Source organism: Antedon bifida, chromosome 3 (genome assembly GCF_963402885.1).
Source record: "Antedon bifida chromosome 3, ecAntBifi1.1, whole genome shotgun sequence".
Lineage (NCBI taxonomy): Eukaryota > Metazoa > Echinodermata > Crinoidea > Comatulida > Antedonidae > Antedon > Antedon bifida.
In genome coordinates this window covers 13,361,121-13,386,230 of record NC_136228.1, presented here as the reverse complement: position 1 = coordinate 13,386,230, position 25,110 = coordinate 13,361,121, and the positions used below count along the sequence as shown (strand labels likewise).

The 25,110-nt window shown below is 33.7% G+C and overlaps 2 protein-coding genes across 2 annotated transcripts; one reads left to right on the top strand and one right to left on the bottom strand.

Annotated features, from left to right (window-relative positions):
• Positions 1 to 1,726: 1,726 nt before the first annotated feature.
• LOC144838156 (venom phosphodiesterase-like) lies at positions 1,727 to 15,552 on the top strand. The gene is made up of 26 exons (XM_078693517.1): positions 1,727 to 1,744; positions 2,603 to 2,629; positions 3,501 to 3,527; positions 3,968 to 4,082; positions 4,946 to 5,027; positions 6,105 to 6,202; positions 6,784 to 6,863; positions 7,030 to 7,146; positions 7,528 to 7,603; positions 7,780 to 7,813; positions 7,952 to 8,017; positions 8,151 to 8,223; positions 8,469 to 8,621; positions 9,413 to 9,485; positions 9,694 to 9,734; positions 10,376 to 10,497; positions 10,634 to 10,697; positions 10,804 to 10,891; positions 11,198 to 11,385; positions 11,734 to 11,788; positions 12,292 to 12,440; positions 12,847 to 12,973; positions 13,181 to 13,261; positions 13,952 to 14,090; positions 14,681 to 14,825; positions 15,174 to 15,552. The coding sequence occupies exons 1-26, from the start codon at positions 1,727 to 1,729 to the stop codon at positions 15,357 to 15,359; spliced, it is 2,424 nt and encodes an 807-aa protein (XP_078549643.1). The 3' UTR covers positions 15,360 to 15,552.
• Positions 15,553 to 17,906: 2,354 nt separating this feature from the next.
• Positions 17,907 to 19,347, bottom strand: LOC144838701 (hemagglutinin/amebocyte aggregation factor-like). The gene is made up of 4 exons (XM_078694150.1): positions 19,168 to 19,347; positions 18,931 to 19,071; positions 18,271 to 18,423; positions 17,907 to 18,027 (listed from the first exon to the last, which is right to left on the bottom strand). Exons 1-4 carry the CDS (start codon positions 19,344 to 19,346, stop codon positions 17,982 to 17,984), a joined length of 519 nt encoding a protein of 172 aa, XP_078550276.1. The 5' UTR covers position 19,347; the 3' UTR covers positions 17,907 to 17,981.
• Between the last annotated feature and the right edge of the window lie 5,763 nt (positions 19,348 to 25,110).

The window sequence follows — 25,110 nt, the reverse complement described above, 5'->3', positions numbered from 1 at the left end:
AAAAACAAAGAGGGGTAGACTTCATTCGAGACCGGTACCACAGCATGGCCAAGATTTACGAAAGGCAGGATCAACTGGCACCAGCAGTAGGACGATATGGGCTGAAGAAGAAGATTATGATATTCGTTGTATGAGAGTAAAGTTCATTAACCAGGTTGCACCTATGTTCCTATGAGAGTGCTCATAATTAATATGGAGGTGTCAGCGACACTTGTGTGATATTCAATTAGAAAGAAATTATTAATACAACTTCATCTTAAAGATCAGAATGTCATTTGAATTTTATCTTAAAACTAATTTAATCATCTCAAAGTTAACTGAAAAGATCTTAATAATCACCCCATATCCTGCAAATGGTACATTGACCTATTTAGACTATAGGCCTATCAGTCCTAATGCGAAAACTGAGATAAGCTAAATGCTGGTAAAGTTTTATTGAAGTATCTAAAGTCTGTTTGACTGACATCTGTGAACAACTGAAGTAATCTTTAGCCTTTGGGATCAGCTCAGTCTTGAATTGCTTTGTATTTTGATTGAGTTTTACCACCATCTTATATTTTATGATAATTTTTTTTATATAATGAATCTGTATCCTATATACCCTTCTTCTAACCTTGATCACAGAGATATTATAGTGTAATTGTTTTAACTACTATGGAGTAGCTTTGCGTCAGCGTGTTGAGTAATTGGTCAGATGTTTTGCCCTACTCTGACGTAATTTGTACTTTATACAAAGTACATTGAGAATACTTGCGAAAAAATACGCAAGTAATTCTCGGGTGGGACTCGAACAGTAGTTACAAACAATTACAATCCTATTGGGGCAGTACTGGCCGCTGCTTACTTGGGCTCGAATCTAACCTCTAGCCATCAGCACAATATCGGTGGTCTAGAGGTATGAATGCCAGGCTAGTGATCTGGAGGTCGATACAGTATTTACAACAGTGCCTAAGTGTATTTAGTTGACATAATTTTCGTTGTAACCTAAATATGGCCCTTCAATACCGATGAAAGATCATATATGATATTCAATTTAAGAATATTCATGCTGGTAAATATTGATTAAATGGCAATAGAGCCGAATGATTGGACCAATGATGTGTAGTTAAGATTGGACAGTTGTTACAGCAAACTAAGCATCAAAGATCATTAAACTTAACCGTTATATGTAAATTTACTTAAGCATTAAGCATCAGGGAATATTCACTGATTGACCTAAAAGGCAACTATACTGTTTCAATTTGTACACATGGTGTACACATGCTCTATCTCTAAAATCACACAGAAATGAACTTTGGTAAGATTTTGTTTTCATTTTGATGTTTGATATACATGATTTAAACGATTTTACATAGCAATAACACAATAGTGTTTGCTGATTTCTTCTCTCCCTGAGTAGGCCCGATTCAGTTGTGCTTTTTCAGAGTGGCATCTTCGCATCTTGCAAATAGCTATTCAGGTTTAGTAAATGAAGATCAACGTGGGTTTTAGTTGTAAAGTGTATACTGAGTGACAATTAACAACTATAGGCCTACCGGTACTGGTTTTTACTTAATATATTTTTTTTGCACGTGTCGACTCGTGCGCAAATTACGTACTCGATTTTCGCGTAGTCTATAGTAGTAGTGGCACGTCGTGTCGAAATGAAAGGTTGACTATTTATTAATTCTAATTGAAATTGTAGATTGATTGATTAACTGAAATAAACCACACCTATTCAATAACCATGTCCAAATCAGATTTGGTAAGTTATTTTATTTTGCCTAAAATATATTAAGGCCTATGTTTTGTCTATGTTTCCATTCATCCAATTCCTAGGGGCCTTAGACCTAGGCCTAGCCTAGGCCTAGTGTTCTAATTTTCCATATAGTTCTAGGCCTACAAGGGCCTTGCCTGTAGCCTACAGTAAAATCTCTAAAGAAGAACCCAACAAAGAGTTTCCCGTTTACAGGAAAATTTCCCTCTAATACGGGTGTTCCCAAAAGGGGTTCTACTGTATTCAAGTAGGCCTAGCCTAGGCCTACCTATACTAGGCCTAGGCCTATATCATTTTGCCTCCTGATGGTCAGAAGTGTTTTTTAAACATCTCTCACTGGTTGTGTTGTACAAACGTTTGTACCACAAAATTGAGGTTTTTTATGTGTTATGGTATATTTATAAAACTAAGTTTTTCATAAATATAATAATAATAATAGTTCATTCTTATATAGCGCATATAAGCAAGCTCTCAATGCGCTGAACATTATTACCCCAGTCATTTTTTTGGATCAAACACGTACTTCCATAATGCAGCTAGTACACAAAGTACAAGCGCAAAGTTGTGTCTTGGGTACCCATTTATACACCTGAGTGGAGAGAGACAAACGTAAGTAAAGTATCTTGCCTACGGATACAAGCAATGCGGCGAGAGTTGGATTCGAACCTCGGTCTCACGATCAGTAGTCCAACGTCCAACACACTGAGCCACACGCCCTCACATGAAAACTACTTTTAACAGAGGGTTATACCGTTTAAATTTAATTAACTTTAACAACAACGGTGTGTTTGTCTTGAAGTAACTTGATCAGTTGTTAATAATAATAATGTGTTTTATGTTTTAAAGATGCTTGAAGATACAATTTATAAACAGGTAAGTGTTCATTCAGTAAGTTTCCAATTAACGTGTTTCTAATGCTTTTCATTTTTGAACGGTTTTTAATTTTACTCACATATTTTACTTAGCTGAAATATTAATAAACCACTTATTTATTTTTAACTAATTGCTGCAATTCATTTGAAAATTTGATCACGAACGTTTTCCACCATGAAGTCTTTCTCAAAGATATTAACATATTACCGTACATATGTGTGGAATGTATGCCAATTGACCAATATAAGAAGGCATAGCCTATATATGAACAAAAGATTACAGATACAAACAAATGTATGGAATATGGAATAAACGTAAAATAGATGTCACCATATTTTTCAAACCATGTGGTGTCCATGTGTGTCGAATATTCAGACGTAATTATCGATGACGTAATCTTATTATCTTGTTGATAATTGAAGTACAGACTAGTACCAAGAGATAAATCAACAAATGCGATTTGAGTGAAATTAGGTGAAACTATGTTTATTTTATTTTACAGAAAGAAATGCATTCAATTACATTAATACCATAATTAAAACACAACTGACTATTATTATTATTATATATTGAGTTGTGTCTAATTATTTTGTTATTCATGTAGTTGTATGCAATTCGGAATGGGAAAATTCAAAAGTTGAAACCATCAAAAAACCCTATTTTTCCAAATTGAATCTAGACACTTTATATTTTATTGTGATATATAATTTATAATAATTGGGACTATGATGCCGTAAATGTGAATTTAACTTGAACATATTTATCCAGGATTACACAATCAGGTAAACGAAATGTTTTGCATTGTGGTCCTGTCAAATATTATTATCAAGTATTATTATTTTTTATTAAAATGTAGTCTAATTTTTTACAGACACCAAGTACCAGGAATCTTGTACTAGTAAGTTATTATTTCTGCTTTTTAAAAATCTAAAATACATGCTGTAGCTCGAGTGTTATAAATGATTGCTTACAGTACCAATCCAAGGGTTAGGTTCAACTCCTGCTAGGCGTCATTGTACAAGGACTAAGCCTACTGGGTTTGTTTGTGAATCTGGCGAGTTTGATATGTTATATATATAAACTGTATTTATTCACGAGACTGATGCACAGTACAACTCGTTCAATCAACATTGATTGTTTTTTTACAAAATAATCCAACATATAAAACATATAAATACGAAAAAAGAAATAAAAACCTTTGAAAAGAAAATTACAGCAGAATCCCTTCCATCTTGTTAGAATTTAATGACATAAAAATGATGTACGTTTTTGTCTTTCAATTAATCGGAACCAACCAAATGTTATTCCATGTTATGTATAATACGTCTTCCTTCTCAGAGTGGATTGATAGTGTTGGCACTTGGAATTGGCGCAGGGATAGGTATTGGGTACGGGATTGGCTACAACAAAACTGAAGCAATTTCTCCAGGCGACAATGATGAACAAAAACAAGGTTAATTTGCATATTCAAAATGTACATTAGATTAGATGTTTCGAATGTTCATTTCACGTATTACATCAATCACTTGGACATGCAAATTAAAATTACATACATTATATTTCTATAATATTCGTTTAAATGATTGTGCATATTGTTCGTTTACATAAATTTTCATATTGTTCGTTAACATGAATTCGCATAATGTTCGTTAGCATGAATTTGCATAATGTTCGTTTAAATGAATTTGCATAATATTCGTTTATATAAATTTGTATATGTTCGTTTACATTCTATATAAAGTTCGTTTACATTCTATATAAAGTTCGTTTACATTCTATAATGTTCGTTTACATTCTATAATGTTCGTTTACATTCTATAATGTTCGTTTACATTCTATAAGGTTCGTTTACATTCTATAATGTTCGTTTACATTCTATAAGGTTCGTTTACATTCTATAATGTTCGTTTACATTCTATAATGTTCGTTTACATTCTATAAGGTTCGTTTACATTCTATAATGTTCGTTTACATTCTATAAGGTTCGTTTACATTCTATAATGTTCGTTTACATTCTATAATGTTCGTTTACATTCTATAATGTTCGTTTACATTCTATAATGTTAGTTTACATTCTATAATGTTCGTTTACATTCTATAATGTTCGTTTACATTCTATAATGTTCGTTTACATTCTATAATGCTCGTTTACATTCTATAAAGTTCGTTCACATTCTATAATGTTCGTTTACATTAATTTCTATAATGTTCTTGTTACGTGGTGGATATACTTCACGTGAAATCAAGTTATGGATACAATTTCTGTGGTTTATGCTTATACAAAAACAATATAGCAATGTGTTTTGAATTTTTCAGATAACTGTCTCCCGAGTGGACGAAATACGTCATGGTTTACCCTGCCTTGTGCAGACGAAAGTAAATCTACTTGTCCACATGGGTATGTAATGTCATTAAAATAATATCTAAATATCTAATATGGGCCTATTACATATTGTTTGGTTGCGAGCTAGTAGGAATACAATGCGCACACGTAATGGTAGTGCGCCTAAGTTGTGATATCACGTATACGGGACATTTACATACGCGTACAAATGCAGTAACGGGGGTACAGTTAAGGATCCAGAGCAAGTGGCTTTCCTTATTCATACAGTCATACGTCTTTTTAAAGATCAAAATGATTAGTATGTCTATAAACACAACTAAAATGAATGTAAAACGCTTCGAAAGCCTTTAAACCCGCCACTCCTGCAAGTCTAATATTTGCGTACCCCTTTTCAGAAAGTCTGTATTCGCTCTGAAATGCAGCGATACCTATTCTAATCAGTATTTGAGGACCGCTTAGGTAAACTTCAGACACACATTTACGGTATCTGAATACCATACGTATATTGGTGTTGTAGAACGAGTTTAATTGCAAAATGTGAAGTGTATTCCTAACAACACACCTTATTTATTATCAGTTTAACGTTCTCATTACCCTGATAACCCTAATAAACTAGCTAATAACACATTTCATACCATCTCCAAACTATAACGATCTAAAGTCTATGGCATTAAATCTATTGCTTGCTGCTAAACCTTGTTTCTGGGTATATTTTATGTTGGTCCAACAAATATTTATGCCAATTGAAACGAATATTTATAAAAAAACAAGGCATAATTGGAAGTTGGGATTTGGAAGATCTTATATTTATAATAAGATGATTGTGTAAAATTAAAGTGAAAAGAAAAATAAAATGTTTAAATATTTTTAAATACTTACTATAAAAACTTACTTTAAAATAAAGACTCTAAAAGGGAAGAAAGAAATAAAAGTAGGTAAAAATAGAAAAAAAAAATCCAATATTTCAACCAATGTTTTTTTCAAAGAAAAATCAAGTACAGCTGAGATTATAAGATCAAACGATACAATTGTTTTTGTTATGCACACACTGTTTCACTTATTATGATCGTACGTGTAGATTAATAATTGACCAAAACCTGAATTAATAAATTGTTTTGTTTAATTTGACAGATATGAAGATCCACCTTTGTTATTAATTTCGCTGGATGGATTCCGACCTGATTACCTGACACGAAACAAAGATATGGTTCCGAACATAAATAAACTGAGTAAGTGTCAAAACACACAGATTAACTGTAATTAAACTAAAAACACTTGACAGGTACGTACACACTTGTAAAAAAAAATAAAGATAAAATCAGCTGCAAATATTTAGTTCTGTATTGATATTAGATATCAACATTTTGCTATTACAAAACTTGTCGGCCTACAATCTGGTGTAGGCCTAGATAAATATTCCACCATTACTTGGTCTACTATTATTAGGCTACGGTATCAACTTTTACAAATAAAAATAAAATAGAAAGATACCGAAAGTAACACGTACGTAAACTCATCAAAAGTTATCACTATTAATATACTTATGTCTAATTTTTTTTAGAATTATAATTTATAGATCTACCATTAGCTAATGATTTGTCATGCAGTTTTGACAAGTTCTTTTACTTATTTTTCCGATCCCAGAAACAGTTCTTATTTAATGTTACCATTTAAGTTATTGTAAATGAAGGCTTCTTTTATTTCTTGAACTGTTTCTAAATAAATGTTGAATGAATGAATATATTTTCAATTTTTAATATAGTTGTTAAAAGGATATTGAGTAAGCCTATATTTTTTATAACTATTTCAGGAAAATGTGGTTCATATGCTCCTTACATGAAGCCTGCGTTTCCTTCTGTGACGTTCCCTAATCATTATACTATTGTCACCGTGAGTATATGTCCTATATGTATTAAATTATTTTAACTTGGATTTATTTAGAATAGATCGAACAGAGCCTCATTTACAGGATCAATCAGACGATTAGTAAACATTACTCTTTCTTTCCAGCTTGCCGTTTGTCTTTTTATATTCCGTGATGTTTTTTTTCCCGTAGGGTCTCTACCCAGAATCACATGGAATTATTGGAAACAACATGTACGATCCTGATCTTGGTGAATTTTCACTTTATAATGGTGCAGCTCTTGATAAAAGATGGTGGGGAGGAGAACCAGTAAGTAACTACTGAACAACATGAAAACAACGTCTTAGTTAAGTCGAATATGCTCTCTAGGTGGAATGCCATCCTGAGATGAGTAGTAGTAATTAATCTTGTTTATTTTATTTTATTTATATGTAATTTTTACTTTCTATGGACCAGAAATAAAAGATTGAATGAATGAATGAAAAGAGGTATAAAAGTCGCGTACTGAAATGTCCAACGCGTGTAATTGTGTTGCGCGTATCTTTTTAGTCGCGTGGACGCGACTCTATAGTTCACTATGTCGGTCGGTCGGTCGGTCTGGTATCACTATGCGTTTTAGCACGCGACTTATGGCTGTTGGCCTTGTTCTTTTATTAATTGGTTGGTGTAATGATGTTCATACACTTTCAGATTTGGAACACCGTTATGAAACAAGGAAAGCGGGCAGCTACATACTTCTGGCCTGGGTCTGACGCCGATATTCAAGGTATGCCAAAGTCAGTTTTAATGCGGTTAATGTAAGTAAAAAACATTATTAAACATAGTCAATTACTGGCCATTTATACGATGATATGATATTTATGGCTGATGTTGACTCTAGTACTAAATGTCGACATTCATTCTGCTAAAGGTACATACTTAATTTACATTTGTTATTTTTAGATATGCGACCAAACTATTACTTTAAATATGACGGGTAAGTGCTAATTCGTCAAAAACAACCTAAAAAAAATTACCCTGTTTAAACTATAGTGATTTTTACTTTTTTATTTTTTTTATTAGTACATATTCCGGAATCATAGTAGTAATTTGTACATATACATTTTTTTTACAGGAGCCATGGATATGAACAACGAATCGATATTGTTCTTGGTTGGCTTTTATTACCCATCGACAGAAGGTAAACTAGCACTTTAAAAAAAATATAGCAACTTGCTAACCGTTAAAAGAAGTTGTTGATTATGTCCATCGAGACTCACTTATTATAAATAAAATCATAAAAATGTAATGATACTGTATTTTCTACTGATTAGACCACATTTTATCACGCTGTACTTTGATGAACCAGACCACGCTGGCCACGATCCTGGACCATTTAGTGACGGGGTAAGAACTTATTAGAACGTGGGCAGTGGGATCAAGTTTAAAAAAGAGAAATTAATATTTGTTTGCAGTCCCACTTCAGTTGTTCCTCTATCCACTCACTATCCCTATTCAAATGTAAGAATAGTAAATCTCTGACAATGCATTTATTCTTTCCAACTTCAGAGATATAGTAGGCCTATATCTGTCTGGAAATGTTGCTACATACAGTATTGATTTTGGAAACTTTTTTTATTTGTTTACATTAGATAAATGATGCTTTAAAAAAAGTTGATGATGTGATTGGACGATTGATGGACGGTCTTGCTGATTATAATTTGCATAATTGTATTAACATGGTCGTTGTAGCAGATCACGGAATGGCCAACAGGTCATGTGACCAAATCTACATGCACGATAAGGTAAGAAGTTTCCCCACTAATCTTTAACGTGTTATGACCCACTTGTGATAAAAATTGATGAATATTTGTGTTTAGGCCTAGAATATACATTAGCATATAAATTATCATAAACTTCCTCATTAGCATATTCATGAGCATCATTAGCATAATGGAACTACTCTTGATGTGATTTTTTTTTTGTCTTTGCACTATTTGAATAATACATACTTAGGTTGAAGTAGTTGGCCTTCGTTATTTGTTTCAATGCGATTTTAGGTTTTTTTTTGTAAGAAGTTTTTTAACGCTGCTTCTCTAGGCAGCTACGTCCCATGAGGACTACTCATTCAGAAGCTAAAGCAAGCAGCAGTTATAGTATCTAAGGCCGACAGTTTTGCGACTATAATTTATAGATCCCAGCTGCTGGACCCAAAAACGCCTAGGAAAAGAGAGTCTATGAGGGCTCACGGTTGAACGATTTTGGATTCTCGCCCTTTGATTGGTTGACGCGAATCAACAGACTGGGAAGAATTTTCTCAATTGTACCGCCGTGAAGTCACTTTGTCTCTAGAGGGTATTCAATTGCATGCCTACAGGTTGAGGTCACACACAGCACATTAAAGTTCAAAATTGACAATTTTTAAATGGGCATGTGATTCATAATTAAAGAATTATCTTTGATTTGTATGTATTTTTGCGATTAAAGGACATCTTTTTAATAATTAATCATAAATATATCTGAAGAAAGAACAATGATTAATTTTAAAATGTCGAGCAGCGTTTTTTGTAAGAAATATTTCTTGTTTATTTTATAGTTCCTTCCAGCAAGTGAATATTACCGAAGAAGCACAGCAGGGACTATGCTTAGATTGACTCCTAAACCAAACGGTATCGATCCATTATTTATTATTGTAATTGTTTTGTTTTAAAGATTATTATCGATTAAGCACAGCAGATCCAAACCAATCTGTATATATTCAACTTATTTTTAAATAATTATTTTCGAATTGTAATCCTCCCGCAGTTAAAAGAAAACGATGATTTATTTGTTTTATGTAGTAACCTCATTGAAAAGTTTTCCTTATTGTTATTGTAGCCCAGTTGCAGGATCCTCGTGATATAGTGGACGCCTTACAGGTAATTTGCTATTTTTCACAAAAAAAAGTAGACTATATTCTAAATATCAAAACTGTCCCATTTGATAATAATTGGTATTAAATGTAGGCCTATATTGTCCCCCTGAAAAAATAATTGTTACATGTTTTTGTTGGAAGTGATAGACTTTGTTAAAACTACAATATGGTAAGCCCTATATTCAAAGTCTGATTTCATTAATCTTCATTGTTCATTTTTTTTGGGGGGGGGGGGGGGGAATACATCTTTAAGAGGATCCAAACCAAAAATGGATTATTTCAGAAAGTAGTAAAGAACAAAACATTTTTATATTATATTTCCTCATCTTTATCGTTTCAAATTAATTAATTAAAATTCTGTATATCACCTGGCGGTTTAGAACTAATGTTCTTTGCCTGTCGTGTTTATATATTATATTCAAGAAATGTATTATTTGAAACTCGTACTTACTTTTTTAATACCTTATTCATTTGTTTTATTATTGATTGAAAGAAAGAAAATAAATGTTTACGTTGAATTGAATTGAAAGATATCTTCTTCCTCATGTCGGAGATAATACTGCCTTTTTCACAATAACACACACACACCTTAAAAACATTTTAGTTTTTTTTTTCCTTCTTGTAACATTTTATTTTTTTTTGTAGTGTACTAGTCCTATTGCAACAGCATATGTTAAACAAGATATACCGAAACGATGGCATTATATAAATAACATACGAATTGAAAATTCGTTAATTCCAGTCGAGGCAGGATGGACGGCTACTGGGTTAGTAATAGTTATCTTGATATAGTAGATAGATAGTATATATAAGACTAACTGTATTTTCTAGGGGAAATTGCTTTAAATGTAATACTGTTTTAGCTGAAAATCAAAATGTAGAATTGTATGTTTTTTATGATAGTGGTCCAACGACATTTTGCGATGGTGGTACACATGGCTATGATAACCTGGATGTTTCGATGGAAGTAAGTATAGCTTTATTTTCGTATGGATATCAGGTAAAAATTTAAGGTAGAAAAGTTTCTCAGTGACAGTGTCATTAACTACATATACTTATAATATAATCTATAGGCACTTTTCTTCGCCATTGGTCCTGCTTTCAAGAAGGAATTCGAGGTGGAGCCGTTTGAAAATATAGAGTTGTACAACTTAATGTGCGGTAAGTATATTGAGCAAATAATGTCTTAGGCCAATTCAACATTTTTTATTTGTACTGTCATTTGAATCGTTCGTTTTCAATCGACTTTTATCAAATATCATATTTTATTGGTCTGCTATTTGTTTCTCACTAGTGTCTTTTAACAATTTTTAGATTTTTATAATGATTGTTGTGTTTATTGTAGTTTTGTGAGCTTTTTAAATTTGTTTGAATCTTTGTATACCATAACCAAATGAATTTCCCAGTTTGGGATAAAAAGTGTATTATATATTTTTGTTTTATTTATTTGAATTATTAAAAATGTAGAAGTAATAGGTGTAATGCCAGCTACAAACAACGGAACATTCGGAAGTTTACATTCCATTTTGAAGAAGTCAAAAGTTGTCATAGCTCCAGACTACAGTAAAATAACGATACCAATTGAATGCTCTTATCCTACTGATTACGAGGAACGATTGGCAGAAGACACGTCTCAATGTATGTGCCCAAGTATGGTAAGTTTTGCTTAAAATGGTACATTGTGACAATGACAATTTTATGACAATATTGATGATATGGAGACGAAGATGATGAAAACAATGAAATGATAATAGAAATAATCTAAGGATTACGATGTCGATAATTATTAAACCTATATTGGAAAATGTATAACATAATGACGACGACATGACGTTGATAAACGATATATAGTCTTTGATGAGGATGAGAAATAATATAAAGTAGTGACAAAGGTCAATGAAATGGGTGATATAACGATAATAGAGAGACACCGGTGACACTTTGAAGGATCTGATTTATAGTACTGAGATTATTGATAAAATTAGCACTTTATTTCTTTTTAGTCATCTGCTAAAATAAAAGAATTCGACGAATATCTTAAACTTTCTGACGTTGAAGGTAAAAATACTTAGATTAATTAATTATTAGATTAATAAAGGAATGACAGTCATCGAAGAAGCGAAAATGTAAACTTTGTTCGGACTTAGAGGCAACGGAAGGACGTAGGCCGCGAACGCAAGCGAAATGACCAGTCAAACGCGACAACTAAACTAATCCATCGCCTTTGATTGGTCAATTCGCTTACTTTGCCACATACGTCCTTTCGTTGCATGCTATAATTGCGAACCAAGCTTGTTCGAACTGTTGCTTGTGATTAGTCAACTCGCTTGCATTGCGCTTACCTTGTTGTGTTGCATCCTAGTAGGAACTATTAGGCCTAAGCTTTTGAATAGGTAGTAGTTACACATTTGATATTAATGTTAAATAAGAGGAATTTGTTTCCCCACTGAACATTTACACAAAACCACATTGATATTAGTAAACTTGTCCGACACAGCTGTGTTATAGGCCTAGAGCTAGAAGTACATTTCTAAACATTTAATATTCTATTCTTTTTATAGAAAATGAAGATAAGCATGCTCCATTTTCACGTCCATTTACAAACGAAGATTGGGAATTTTGTGAGCTAACTCAAAAGGATTACCTTATTGGATATAGTCACACTCATAGCATGGCTTTGTATGTGTCATATACACTCTCCAATCAACAGGTAATGCATGTGATAATACAAGAATCCATATAAATTTCGTCTTAGGTTCGGGAATTCAAAAGTAACAATGTTCTGTGTATAAAAAAATGTCTTCGACCTGTAAACAAACATCATGATCATAGTTATACGGCCCGGATGTCTCTTGTTTTCTCTAGTTTCTTGTGCATTTCTTTTGTTTATTTTTTATTTTTTTGTGCATTTCTAGCTAGCTAGGTAAAATATACTAGTTTATATTAGTAATAGGCATATATCCAGTATCAAGAATCGGCTTTATCTTTAATGCACTGCCCCCGTTATTCACTCACAGTATATGTTCCCGAATTTATAAGCCTATTAAGTTATTTTTAAGTTATTTCACGAAAGTACTTTTATTAAAATTTTATTTCTAACGTATACATGAAAACAGGAATTGGCACTAAAGGAAAACTGTGTTCGAGCAGACGTGCGGGTTGCCGACGAGTTCACTAGACATTGTGTTGAAGTAGACGATGCGTATAACAGTACCATTTCAACAGGCTTCCTATTCCAACCAGGTAATGTGGGTGTAACAGATTCGATTTAATATTATTAAATTTGTTAAATGTTGTAATAACAATTTATTTGGAAGCTACACTTTTGAAACCGTGGTACACTTCTTGAATGAAGGTGCGTCCAGGGTAAGTCAAATAAAAGTTAGAGAAAAAAAATGATTTAACAATAGGCCTATTTGAATATGAATCTATTAATTTATCAAAATATAGAATTTGCAAGCTCAGAAGACAGGCAAATGGATGCATTAATCTCCAGCAATGTCGCTCCACACTACACCAATTTCACTTTAGGTAGGTTTTCATAAGTTTTATGGCAAACGAACGTCATTGCACAATGCATGATGGGAACGGTTTAGGAGCAATAGCGCCACCGTATAATAAAAACTGGTGGTGGCGCTATTGCTCTCAATTCGTTCCAATCTTGCATCGCTCACGCTATTTGCGATAAACATTATTATCTATCTAACAGCTCATTTAATTCTTATTTTTACCAATCAAAACTAAACCGGAAGGTATGAAAGCACACTTATCAATATAGGTTTCAATAGTAATATTATTAGCTTTTTATATAAGATACGCCACCGTTCAATAAAAACTTTATATACTGGTGGTGGCGCTATCTCAATTCGTTCCAATCATGCATCGCTCACGCTATTTGCGATAAACATTATCTAAACAGCTCATTTAATTCTTTTTTTATCAATCCCTTGAAACTAAACCGGAAGGTTTGAAAGCACACTTATCAATATAGGTTTCAGTAGTAATATTATATAGATACGCCACCGTTCAATAAAATATTTATATAAACAGTACTGGTGGTGGCGCTATTGCCCTCAATTCGTTCCAAACTAAAAGGAAGGTATGACATATACATCAATATAGGTTTCAATAGTAATTATATTAGCTTTCTATATAACAATTTCAACTCAACTTTCTTTTTCAAATCCTAGTCTGAATATTTATTTATTCTTATTTTTCCAGATCTATGGGAAGGTTACTTGAAAGAAACCCTTCGTCATTGGTCAAATGTTTACGGTCGCATTAACGTCATTGCCGGTCCAGCTTTTGATTATAATGCAGACGGTCTGGCTGATGATGCAATGGCTCTTAGTATCAAAAAGTAAGATCAATCTTATCTTTATTATTATCATTTTAATCTGCTTAGCTAAGGCCGTTTTTCCACAGCCAAAACAAAACTATCGGTTAATTTTTTAACCAAGAAAGTGCGCATGATTAATACCAACCAACCAGATGCCCAATCACAACGTAACAATTTGTCCTCCAGGTCAAAGGTTAAAAATTATCGCATTTATCCGATAATTATCCTATTTGAATGAGACAATTATCGGTTAATTTTTCTGGAGTAGAATCGGTTAAACTCCGTTTTTACAGGCAGTTTATCGGTTAATTTTATCGGTTAATTTATGACTGCGAAAACACGGCCTTTTTAAATGTCTCAAGATGGAAAGAAAAGGAAGAAAACAATCAATGAGTGTTGCCATCGCCTTGCTATCTTCGTCGTCGTCCATCGATTTATTTGTCCATCGCTCTTATCGTCCACCCCGCTCGTCGTCCATCGCTTTCGTCGCCCACCGCCCTCGTCACCAATGTTTGTCGCCAATCGCTCTTGCCGTCGTTGTCATTGTAACATTATTAAGAATTAGGAAAATGAGCTTTACTCATTGAGTTACATCTTATTACTTTCAATAGTTCGACAATAGATGGACAACTCGTACCAACTCATTATTACGCTGTAGTAACTCGATGTATTGATGGAGAGTTCAACCTAGACTGTCCCAAACTTGAGATGATCGCTTTTATCCTACGCCACATGGACGGCATTCAAACGTGCAAAGTAAGTGGATATATTAATCTCTCAGTATAAATTATTAACAGATCATTATTATTATCATTAAATAGGATTAATAAAGCTTGTGCAACGCAAGGATGTAGACGCAACGCAAGCGAGTTGAAAAATCCATCGTTTGTGATTGGTAAAATAATGGTTCTAACTAGGACGCAACGCAAGCGAACTGACAGTTCGAATAATATTCATCGCTTGTGGTTAAAATCACTTACGTTGCGCTTACGCGCGCCCTTGCGTTGCGTCTCTAGTGGGAACCAAGCATTACTGACTAGATTTAGGTTGTTAAATTTTATCTTTTATCATGTTAACATTGCTTGTTTGTTTTATTTTGTACAGCCCCCTTCCCAATTTTTAGAAACCCACATCGCTCGAGTACGAGATGTTATGCTACTTACTGGATTGATATTCCATCCAGCCCATGGATCATCAGATGTGTACGACTCGATCCGTTTGATGACATTTATGCCAATGCGTGGTGAATTTTGGAAGTTGTGGGAAATGCCAAATACTGTAAATAATTAATCATCTTTGAAACTGTTTATTGTAGCAGTTACTGTTTTTATATGAGTGATATGTTTCGCTTCCATTTTAATTGCATAATTGTATTTTAATTGATATATAGGTAATATACAATTGTTGATGTATATTTATGTTAATTTGAAAAATAATTGTAGTATAAGAGACTTCCCTCGATTTGTATTTGGGTTTACACAATTACTTAATAAGTATGATTTTATGTAAATATAGTTGAATATTTTATATAACTATATAAGTTATATAAGAATAATTATGTTGAATTAATAATGCTGCAAAATAATAAAACATGTTATGCAATTATAATGTTTTTATTAGTATTATCAAAACGACCTTTGTATTTTTTTTTATTTTTATGTCGTATTCAACCTTATTTATAGAGGGTGACCCTAAGCAGCGTATGTGTGTGACAGTGGCTGTATGTATACTAGTACACCGGGGTAACCCCCCTACTCTCGAAACATGTACTAGGTTCTTTATAGTGCACATGAGCCAGATGTGTAACACTGGACCTACGGTTTATAGTCCTAATCCGAGAAGACTCGTTCTACCACCATAGGGGGTGGGGGCGAGTGAGCCTCGAACCCTTGTCGATTTTATGGCTCGGTATTACGGTTTTGTATCGCTCTTTCTATGTCTACAGTGGTGTAGGCATATAAATTAATTAATTAATTAAACACTAAACACGGATCAAACAAATATAAACAAAATATTTTGTTTTGAACTATGATCTAAACATTAGGCACAGTGAACTCGAGGACTTTAGCCCTCGAGAAAAAAACGCGAGTTGCCTATACATAGTCCTGTGGCCACTAACGCGAATATTAAACATACTTTTTAATTAGCGTTTAATGAATAATACAATAATAGTTGAAATGAACCTAGTGAAAGACAAGGTCGTTCGTGACGTCAACTTATAGTTTACTTACTTGCGAAAACTTTTGCGAACAATTCATGTCGGATTTTTCACAATAAAATTCGTTTGTTAAGGTCAATTTACATTGAGCAGTGCAAACACAATATAAAAGCTATTGTTTTGTGTGACGCTGAGGATTCTTTCAGGATGTAATAGTCAACCGTGTTTCATAACATGTAATAACACAATTATTCAGGTATATATGTTACACTATCAAACTAGTTTGACAAAAAAAGTGTGATGTACACAAATGGTAGTGATGTGCCCAAATATGGTACTGATATGACATCATTATGTCCATATATGGACGCATCACATTTGATGTCACATAAAGTTTGATAGTGTATACAGACAAAGATTTAATCCCTCTTTAGTTTACGTAGTGATTATAAAGGGTTAAAACATTAAAAAGTTACAGCACAAATGTGTGACGCATTGCGCCTACTCGCACGGTATGTCCACACGTTCAACACCCACGTTTTTTAGTAGTTAGTGTGATTTCAGTTTTACACAGTTTTTATGTCAGTTTTGTATCTTCATTGGCATTTTAACCACATGGTTACAAATTGCATAATGAACCAGAATAATTTAGACTTGCCCCGAGTCTGTAGTTATTTCGAGGCTTTTCGATGTTTGTCTGAAATACAAGTTTACAAGCGCCTATTAATGTACGTATGAAAAAAACGCCATATGTGCCAAAATATATATCTTTTTACTATATTAAGTCAAGATTCCGTCTGGTACCCAGACTAAGTATAAATGTGAATAATAGTACAATACCTCGTACATTAAAAGGTGAGTATTTTTCTTATTTACTCAATCAATATGGTCCCGTTTGTTTAGTATCCAGGTGTTTTCACGCATATTCACCTAATTGATAATAAGCAGTAATAATTGTATCTTGATAAAAACATTTGTGAGAAAGTCTGTGCGATTGTCATCTGGCCTTTATTTAATGGAATATGATAACCTTATAATGTCCATTTATGAAAAATGCTGTTAACTAATGTATTTAATTTAAAGGTTCCTTGTTAGTTAGACAAAAGAATCTATTTTAAAAATTTAGTCGCGTGTGTGTTTTTAATTTGTTATTTCATACGCATTCAACAGCGAGTAACTTGCCAATTATAAGATGGATAAACTATTGTATAATTTTTAAAAAAGTTATCGTGCTTATAAACTCTCATTTGAGGCTTAGGGAGTTCCATACATGATATAAAAGCGCGGAGATATGAGCAAAAACTATTTTATGGCGGCCATTTTGAAAATAAAAAATGGCGGCTTTTCCCAGGCCAGAGATGAGCTGGAACTTTTTTTGGTGGATATAGACCCCATATGACACAGTTGATAAACACTTGTTTCTAATTTTTTAAGAGAAAGTGGAAAATGGGGATACTATAAAGTAGACGGTTGAGAGAGTCATGAGTTACAACCCTTGCACTAGGTCAGGATTGAACCCTGGACATTGAGATTGGAAGGTAGGTAGGCCTATACGTTAACCACCAGGCTACAGCTCCACTACATCATGAACATGATTAATCAATACAAACATAGTCTCAATTTCTAATCTTAATATTGTTTTCCTTTGTGAGACAAAACATATCAAAACAACACTGCTATTAATATTTTGATAAACATTTTATTGATAGACATATAGACCATATATGTGTGGCATATTATTCTTGAACTTTCATTTAATAAAATCCAATTTTGCAAATCTTGTACTGCCACAACCTATCCCTGTAAACAAATAAAAAAAAAAATCACTTATTTATTATAATTATGTTAGGCCTAATTAATAATTTCATTATAATAATATTTCATATCAGGCTACTGTAATATAGTAAAATCTGTTACCGTAGTTGATAATGATATCAAAAGCATTAATTTATGATAACAGCTTTTGAGTTGTTATTAATAAGAAACATTTTATTTGTTTTTAAAAAATCAAACGAGTGCGAGTATTGATATTTGTATACGTACTCTTGATTGTCATCGTGGTTAGATGTTACTCCGTGAATCCAGTATCCAGCAGGTGCGGAATAATCGTGCCATCCGTGGTAATCATGCACTGAGTTATCATAATGACAGTCGTACAGGTAATAATCATCACCCAAACAACAGTGATACGTCCACCTAAAAAAGAATATGAAATATGAGTACGAAAATCGGCGGTGAAAAGTCCATCTTCATATTTTTCCTAAGCTTGGTTCCCATTGGTAATTTGACAAGTCGCAAGCGATGGTTTGTCCGAACTAACGCTTGTGATGGTCAATCCCCATGCCTTACGTCCTTGCGTTGCGTCTCTAGTGGGAAACAAGCATTAGTACAGTATACCCATTTGCGTCAGAAGTTACAGAATGGCTACCATGATAAAGGGTTTTATTTAACAAATTAAAATGATTCTTAACTATACAGATACCAATATACGAAAGAATTGGTTCATACTAGGACTTAAACCCAGGACTTAACGCAATGCAAGTTTGATCACAGTCGACGGATCATCTTTGTGATTTGTCATATGATGTTGCGCGTACACGCCCTTACGTTGCGCGCATAATAATACGAACGAAGATGATCATTTACAGAAGTTCCTTCTATCCGGACGATTTTAATATTAAATTCTATCACTGACTGACATACCTTCGGTCCTCTTTGGTGTCATCATGCACACTGGATGCCCCAATAATCACCCCGCTTTCATAACAAGAGGCAACCATTATCGCATCCCACCAGTTAACAAACGGAGTCTCATAACAGCTCCCGAAAGTTCCTGGAAAATCACTGTAATTGTTGTTGCATTAGTATTACGCCGGTTCATTAATATTTATTTATAATAAAAAGAAATGTTATTAAAGAAAAATAATGTTTATTTTGTACCTGCATTTCATCTCAAACTGACGATCATGTTTTCCATTATCGTACTGGGACACAACCCTGTTGACTGCTTGACCACCTGGACAGGCCCAGTTTAGCGGCGCGTCCCAGTCATTCTGCCACGCAGTCGACGAAGACGACGTTAATACCAACAACAAGCAAATAGACAGTAAGTTTTGCATTTTATCTAAAAATAAAATTAATGTATTGTATTTATTTTGTATTTAAAGGAAGGTGGACAAGAACACCAAAAGAGGAAATATGTAAAGTTTGTAACAATAATTTAGTTGAAAACAATCACTTCCATCGTTTTACTTCAAATTCCCTTCTGTTGAAACTTTATTTTATTAATGTCAAGCAAAAAAGAAAAAATATATTCTAACCTTGCTAAGTTCATTTACTTTGCTTATAAAAAGAGCATTAAGCATTATTTAACGCACACATACGTTTATTTTATTGTTAATATTTATATTGATGTATAGAAATGGCCTATAAGGAAATGCTCTTAGGAGAGAAAGAATAGACTACGTAAAGGGAACCCAGAATTCTTACGCAAAGTAAAACACACCTTGCCGCTTGATAACTAGTATCACACTAAACATTGTGTGTAAACTTAGGAAATTCACATTCAGGTGCAAGGGGTAAGTTTTTAAAACAGTGATTGTGATATTCATTATAGAACTAGCCACTAGCCCTCCGTGCCAAACAAGAATCTTTGCCTATTTTAGAACTATAGGCATATTATAAGTAAGTATTATAATGAGAAGAATGTTCTAACTTACCCGTGTTCAGCGTGTATTGTTAGTGCTCGATGTTTGCAATAAGTTGTTTTTGTCACTGTGTTTGATGACGTCATCTTTTGATGATAAACTCTCATATTTATCAGTATAGTTTATTTAGTGATTTTTATCTTGTTTTAATTAACTTTCTCGGTCCTGTCCACGTGACAACATGCATGGCCGTCGAGAGAGCAACGCAGTGGTCACTTTACAGTATTAGTGTATAATTCCCACCTTTTCCCCACAGAGTGGAATGCCCCACCGGAGGTGCTGACCGTTCGTGGGCGACCTATGTTGTTAGTTGTTTTTGTATATAATGTTTGTTGTTGAATGTTGTGTGACATGTATGTACCGTACATTTAAATGCATTTAAATGGTTACCAAACTGACAAGTACTCGCTTCTTTTGGTAAACTGATAAATATTGTAGGCCTAAATGTAATATTAATAATAATAACATCCTGGATTTATATAGCGCCTAATGTTGTGAAACCTCAGCGCTGAACATTATTACTCCAGTCATATTTTTTGGGATCAAACACGTATGGAAACATACCCCCATAATTCATCTAATAATAAGCGCAAAGTTGTGTCTTGATCTAACCGGGTTCTCATTTATACACCTGGGTAAGTGCCTTGCCTAAGGATACAAGCAATGCGGCGAGAGTTGGATTCGAACCTCGATCTCACGAACAGTAGTCGAACGTCCAACACACTGCCCCACACACCCTATATTGTGAATTGTGAATAAATGTGTAGAATTATTTTAAAAAATAATACAGATTAATAACTCGCATGCATACAACAACTTGCATCGGCAGTCTGTTCATTGTTTGTTTTCATAATAGGTCCAAATGATAAAGGTGGGAATTTACTCATCTGCGCCTATATTTTCTGTTAATCTAAAACGTGAACGGTAGATTTAAATTTGATGATGAAACACAACGACTTAGGCGCAATTTCACCAATCACGAGACGATTGATCACCCGAACTTTCACTTGTGATTGGTCAACTCACTCGCCTAACGGCCGCCGTTATGTTGTGTCCAAGTGGGAACCAAGTCTTAGCAATGAATAATTAGGGCATAGGTTTATATTATTTATTGATAGAGAGTTAAGATTAGACAACACAATCATCATTTTCGCAAAGCAATTTTATTGATACCTTGATTGCAATTCTTTTATCTAATACAATCCAATTTTGCAAATATTGTACTGCCACAACCTATCCCTGTAAAAAATAAAAAGCATTGTTTTATTCATCAACTACAGTATACTTAATACACTCTGTAAAAATAGTGCTTAGATCTTAAACATGTATTTTTTACCCACTTTTTCCACACATTTAGCTTTTAAACACGTAGTTATATGTTTAGCGTGTTTAAACTCTAAACGTGTTTATAACTACATGTTGTTTTTCTCAACTCGTTTAGCAGTCAACATGTCACTATTATGTTCAGTCAACATGTTTATGTACGTGTTTAGCGTTGCGTGCATACAAGTTTACTGTGGCGGAAAAAAGCTCCACGCATGAGCTCCACACAGAAATTAAACACGTTTAACATTACAATTTGTTTTATGTACCCAAAAATCCGGGCGATTTCCGCTAAACGGCACGAAATCACCGAAAAACAGCTATTTTTTGAAAGTTTTTTCAATGTAACTTTGTTATTAATTGACCGATTTTTATGGCTGTTTCGACATTGTAATGCCTAATTAAGTACCTACAATGTCATGTTTTTTTTAATTTAAAAAAACTTAAAACGTCGTCGGCATTGATTTTTAAAGTTAGACGATTTGAAAATTGCCCTGTGTTAAAGAATAGGCTTGTTTTGCAAATTTGTTGAGATCTTTACAAAAACGTTCATAACGTTTGACCTAGTTATCCAATGATATTGGCTGTTCCACCATGCAAAAGCTAATCAATCAAGCTTTCTAATGACCTAAATTAAAATTTGATTGGTTCAGATACTTCGTCGGCACAGCCCCTTTTTTGAAGCAGTGTTTTAGTTTGTCAGTGACCGGCTAGTGTTAAAGGATAGGCAAACATTTTCGAAGTCGACAAAGCTTTCCTTAACAGTCAGAACGTAACGTTAAAACTAAAATTACAGTTGCTGAAAAACTACTTATCCAAAACGCTTAATTTTTCCACGAAAGTTAAGAGTTATTATCCCTTATTTGTAATATGTAAATATATTTAAGATTAGGGTACAGGATTTTTTACATAAATAGTTTTAAAACACTTGGTTTATTTGAAAACCACCAGCGTGGTTTTGCCGTATTGGCGGACTCGTCCATTCTACTAATAGGACAAGGATTGTAGCACATATAAAACTTTGAATTTGACCTATGTGGTTTCCATTTCTGTTTTCTAATGTAAAATTAATATTATATTATTAGTATCTCTATGTAATATATTAAATATTCATATTGTACTAGTTAGCATCTACATACTGTTATACTGCACTTTGTTTTGATGATTTTTCAACACAGGGAGTTGGTATACCCTTAGTTCTACTAAAATTATTATTACTTTTATTTGTTTGTGCAATATTTGAAGATTGCTATAAAAATAGAAATAATTTAAATATAATATATTTAACAGATTAAGTGTACGCACTATGCCTATGGAACAGATTACCTATTGGGCGTAGTTCAGTATGACACATCTGATGTTCTATTATTACCTTCTGTATCAGCGCGCCTCCGCCCTTTTGGGATTTTTTTCTATACAATACTTATTGTTAATGTACCATAGTTATTTTAAGGGGAATAGTCTCCTAATAAATAGTTCTTAACACTCTAACATTGTTCTTTTGTACCTATTGTATTGCTTTGTTTTCTTGTATTAAAAACTTGTGTTAACTGTCTGAAAGTTACCTCCTAGCAAAGTGGGACGACCCAACATGGTTCATTAACCACCACTGTATTAGGGAGCAGATTGAGATCAACTGATAAGAACCCAACGCACTAAAATTAAATAGGCCAAAAAAACAAAACAAATTGTAATGAATCTAAACGTGTCTTTATATTGCCCCACATGTTTAATAATTAACACGTCACTGAGTTTGACTACAAGTTTAGAATGTATTTAGAACCTAAACATGTTCATTTCTAAACATGTTTAAGGCTAAATGTGTGGAAAAAGTGGGTACAAAATACATGTTTAAGATCTAAACACTATTTTTACAGTAGACCTACGTAAATGAAATAAAAGTAATTATAACGGTAATTGATTTTGATTAACTATAGGTTACCATTCTTATTCATAGTCGTCAGTATGCTTAGATTTTACGCCGTGAATTCGGTATCCAGAGGGTACAGAATAATCGTGCCGTTCGTGATAATCATGCACTGAGTTATCATAATGACAGTCGTACAGGTAATAATCATATCACCCAAACAACAGTGAAACTTCCATCTAAAACAACAGTATAAATTGGGTGAAAATTTTATCTCAAAAACAAAAGTCATCATCGTCATCATCGTCGACATCGTCGTCATCATCATCATCATGATCATCATTATCATCATCGTCATCGTCATCCTCGTCGTCGTCATCGTCATCATCATCATCATCGTCGTCGTCGTCGTCGTCGTCGTCGTTGTCGTCGTCACGCCTCTTGTCTTGCGACATGACGCGTCCCTCTATATTTTTATGATGCTGTTTTCATCTGTCATGATTGAATGGTTTTGTTGTCTGTTATTTTTATCACATTTTACTACTAAACATTTTATTACTACCGTCTCAGTTCTTGTATTGTAACTGTTTTTACCACGTCACACCCACCTGGCCATACATACATACATGCACTACAAACATTGCATTTTAAATCGCTGGCACTTGAGGACATGCCTTCGATCCTCGTAATAGTTTTCATGATAACTGTATGCGCCAATAAACACCCCGTTTTCATAGCAAGATGTTACAATTTTGTCATCCCAATCGTTATCAAAATCAGTCTCATAACAGCTTGCAAGGGTTCCTGGAAAATCACTGTAAAATGGTGTAAAGTAGCTTGTTAATCTTTTTTTTTGTTATTGAATTTAGTTTTACCAACATAATTGACTTTTTTAAAAAGTAATTTTTAATTGGTCCTAACATCAAGGGCTTCTCTCGTCCAGTGCCCAACTATATAATATGAGTAACTAAAGAAATTAAAAGAAGAAAACAAATTCGTTACACTTACTCGCGTTGTCCTCATTTAGCCTGACACATACGAATGGTTTTCCCTAGGCCTATATTATAGCAGACTAGTTGGATTCCGCGTCATCCTTGATAATAAACGGGCACATTAGTATAGTTTACTTAAGCTTGGTTCCCACTAGAACGTAACGCAAGGACGTAAACGCAACGCAAGCGTTTTAACCAATGACAAGTGAAGTTATAGACAGTTAGCAATCACAAGCGAATAAGCCATCGCTTGTGATTGGTCAATTCACTTGCGTTGCGTCGCTAGTGGGAACCACGCTTTAGCGATTGTTATCTCATACTATTTTTTTTTAACTTAACTTGTAACGTGACCACCGAGCTGAGATATTAGGTACTATCTAACTGACTATCGCAAGTCAGTTATATACATTGTATTAACATTCACCAGACGGCACGTGGTCTCCGCTCGGGATTTTTCACGTCGACTGCTACCCTATTACATCATTTTTATGATTGGAAAGTCGACTGGTTTGTTCAGTTGCATTCGTAAAGTGATTTTCAGTAAAATTATATTTGCAAACTGTGAATTATTGATTTGCATTGGTAATTTTAAATAAAGCTTTTAATAATACAGGTAATGGCCTGGGTCTTATCACTAGGACGCCAGCCTTCGTCAAGAAAAATTAAGGATCTAGGCTAGGCCTACGCTACACACTTAACCTAATCTAAGCTCGTGTACTTCCACCTGCCCTATACTACTACTACTACTACTACTACTACTACTACTACTACTACTACTACTACTACTACTACTACTACTACTACTACTACTACTACTACTACTACTACTACTGTATGGAGACTACAAGGTCAGATCCAAAAGTCATACGTTCACTAGCACGTCAACGTAAATGTCTACTTACTAAACTCTCGACTACGGCCCATGTGGACGTGACCGTCGTGTGCACGTTCACTCAATCTAAATGTCTCTAATAATGGCAATATTATGAATAAA

Coding starts and splice junctions, on each gene's coding strand:
- LOC144838156 (XM_078693517.1), top strand. Junction 2,630..3,500: donor AAGATACAATTTATAAACAG/GTAAGTGTTCAT, acceptor AATTTTTTACAG/ACACCAAGTACCAGGAATCT. Junction 7,147..7,527: donor GATGGTGGGGAGGAGAACCA/GTAAGTAACTAC, acceptor ATACACTTTCAG/ATTTGGAACACCGTTATGAA.
- LOC144838701 (XM_078694150.1), bottom strand. CDS start 19,346: ATGCAAAACTTACTGTCTATTTGCTTGTTGTTGGTATTAACGTCGTCT. Junction 18,424..18,930: donor GACACCAAAGAGGACCGAAG/GTATGTCAGTCA, acceptor ATTCTTTTTTAG/GTGGACGTATCACTGTTGTT. Junction 18,028..18,270: donor AACCACGATGACAATCAAGA/GTACGTATACAA, acceptor ATTTGTTTACAG/GGATAGGTTGTGGCAGTACA.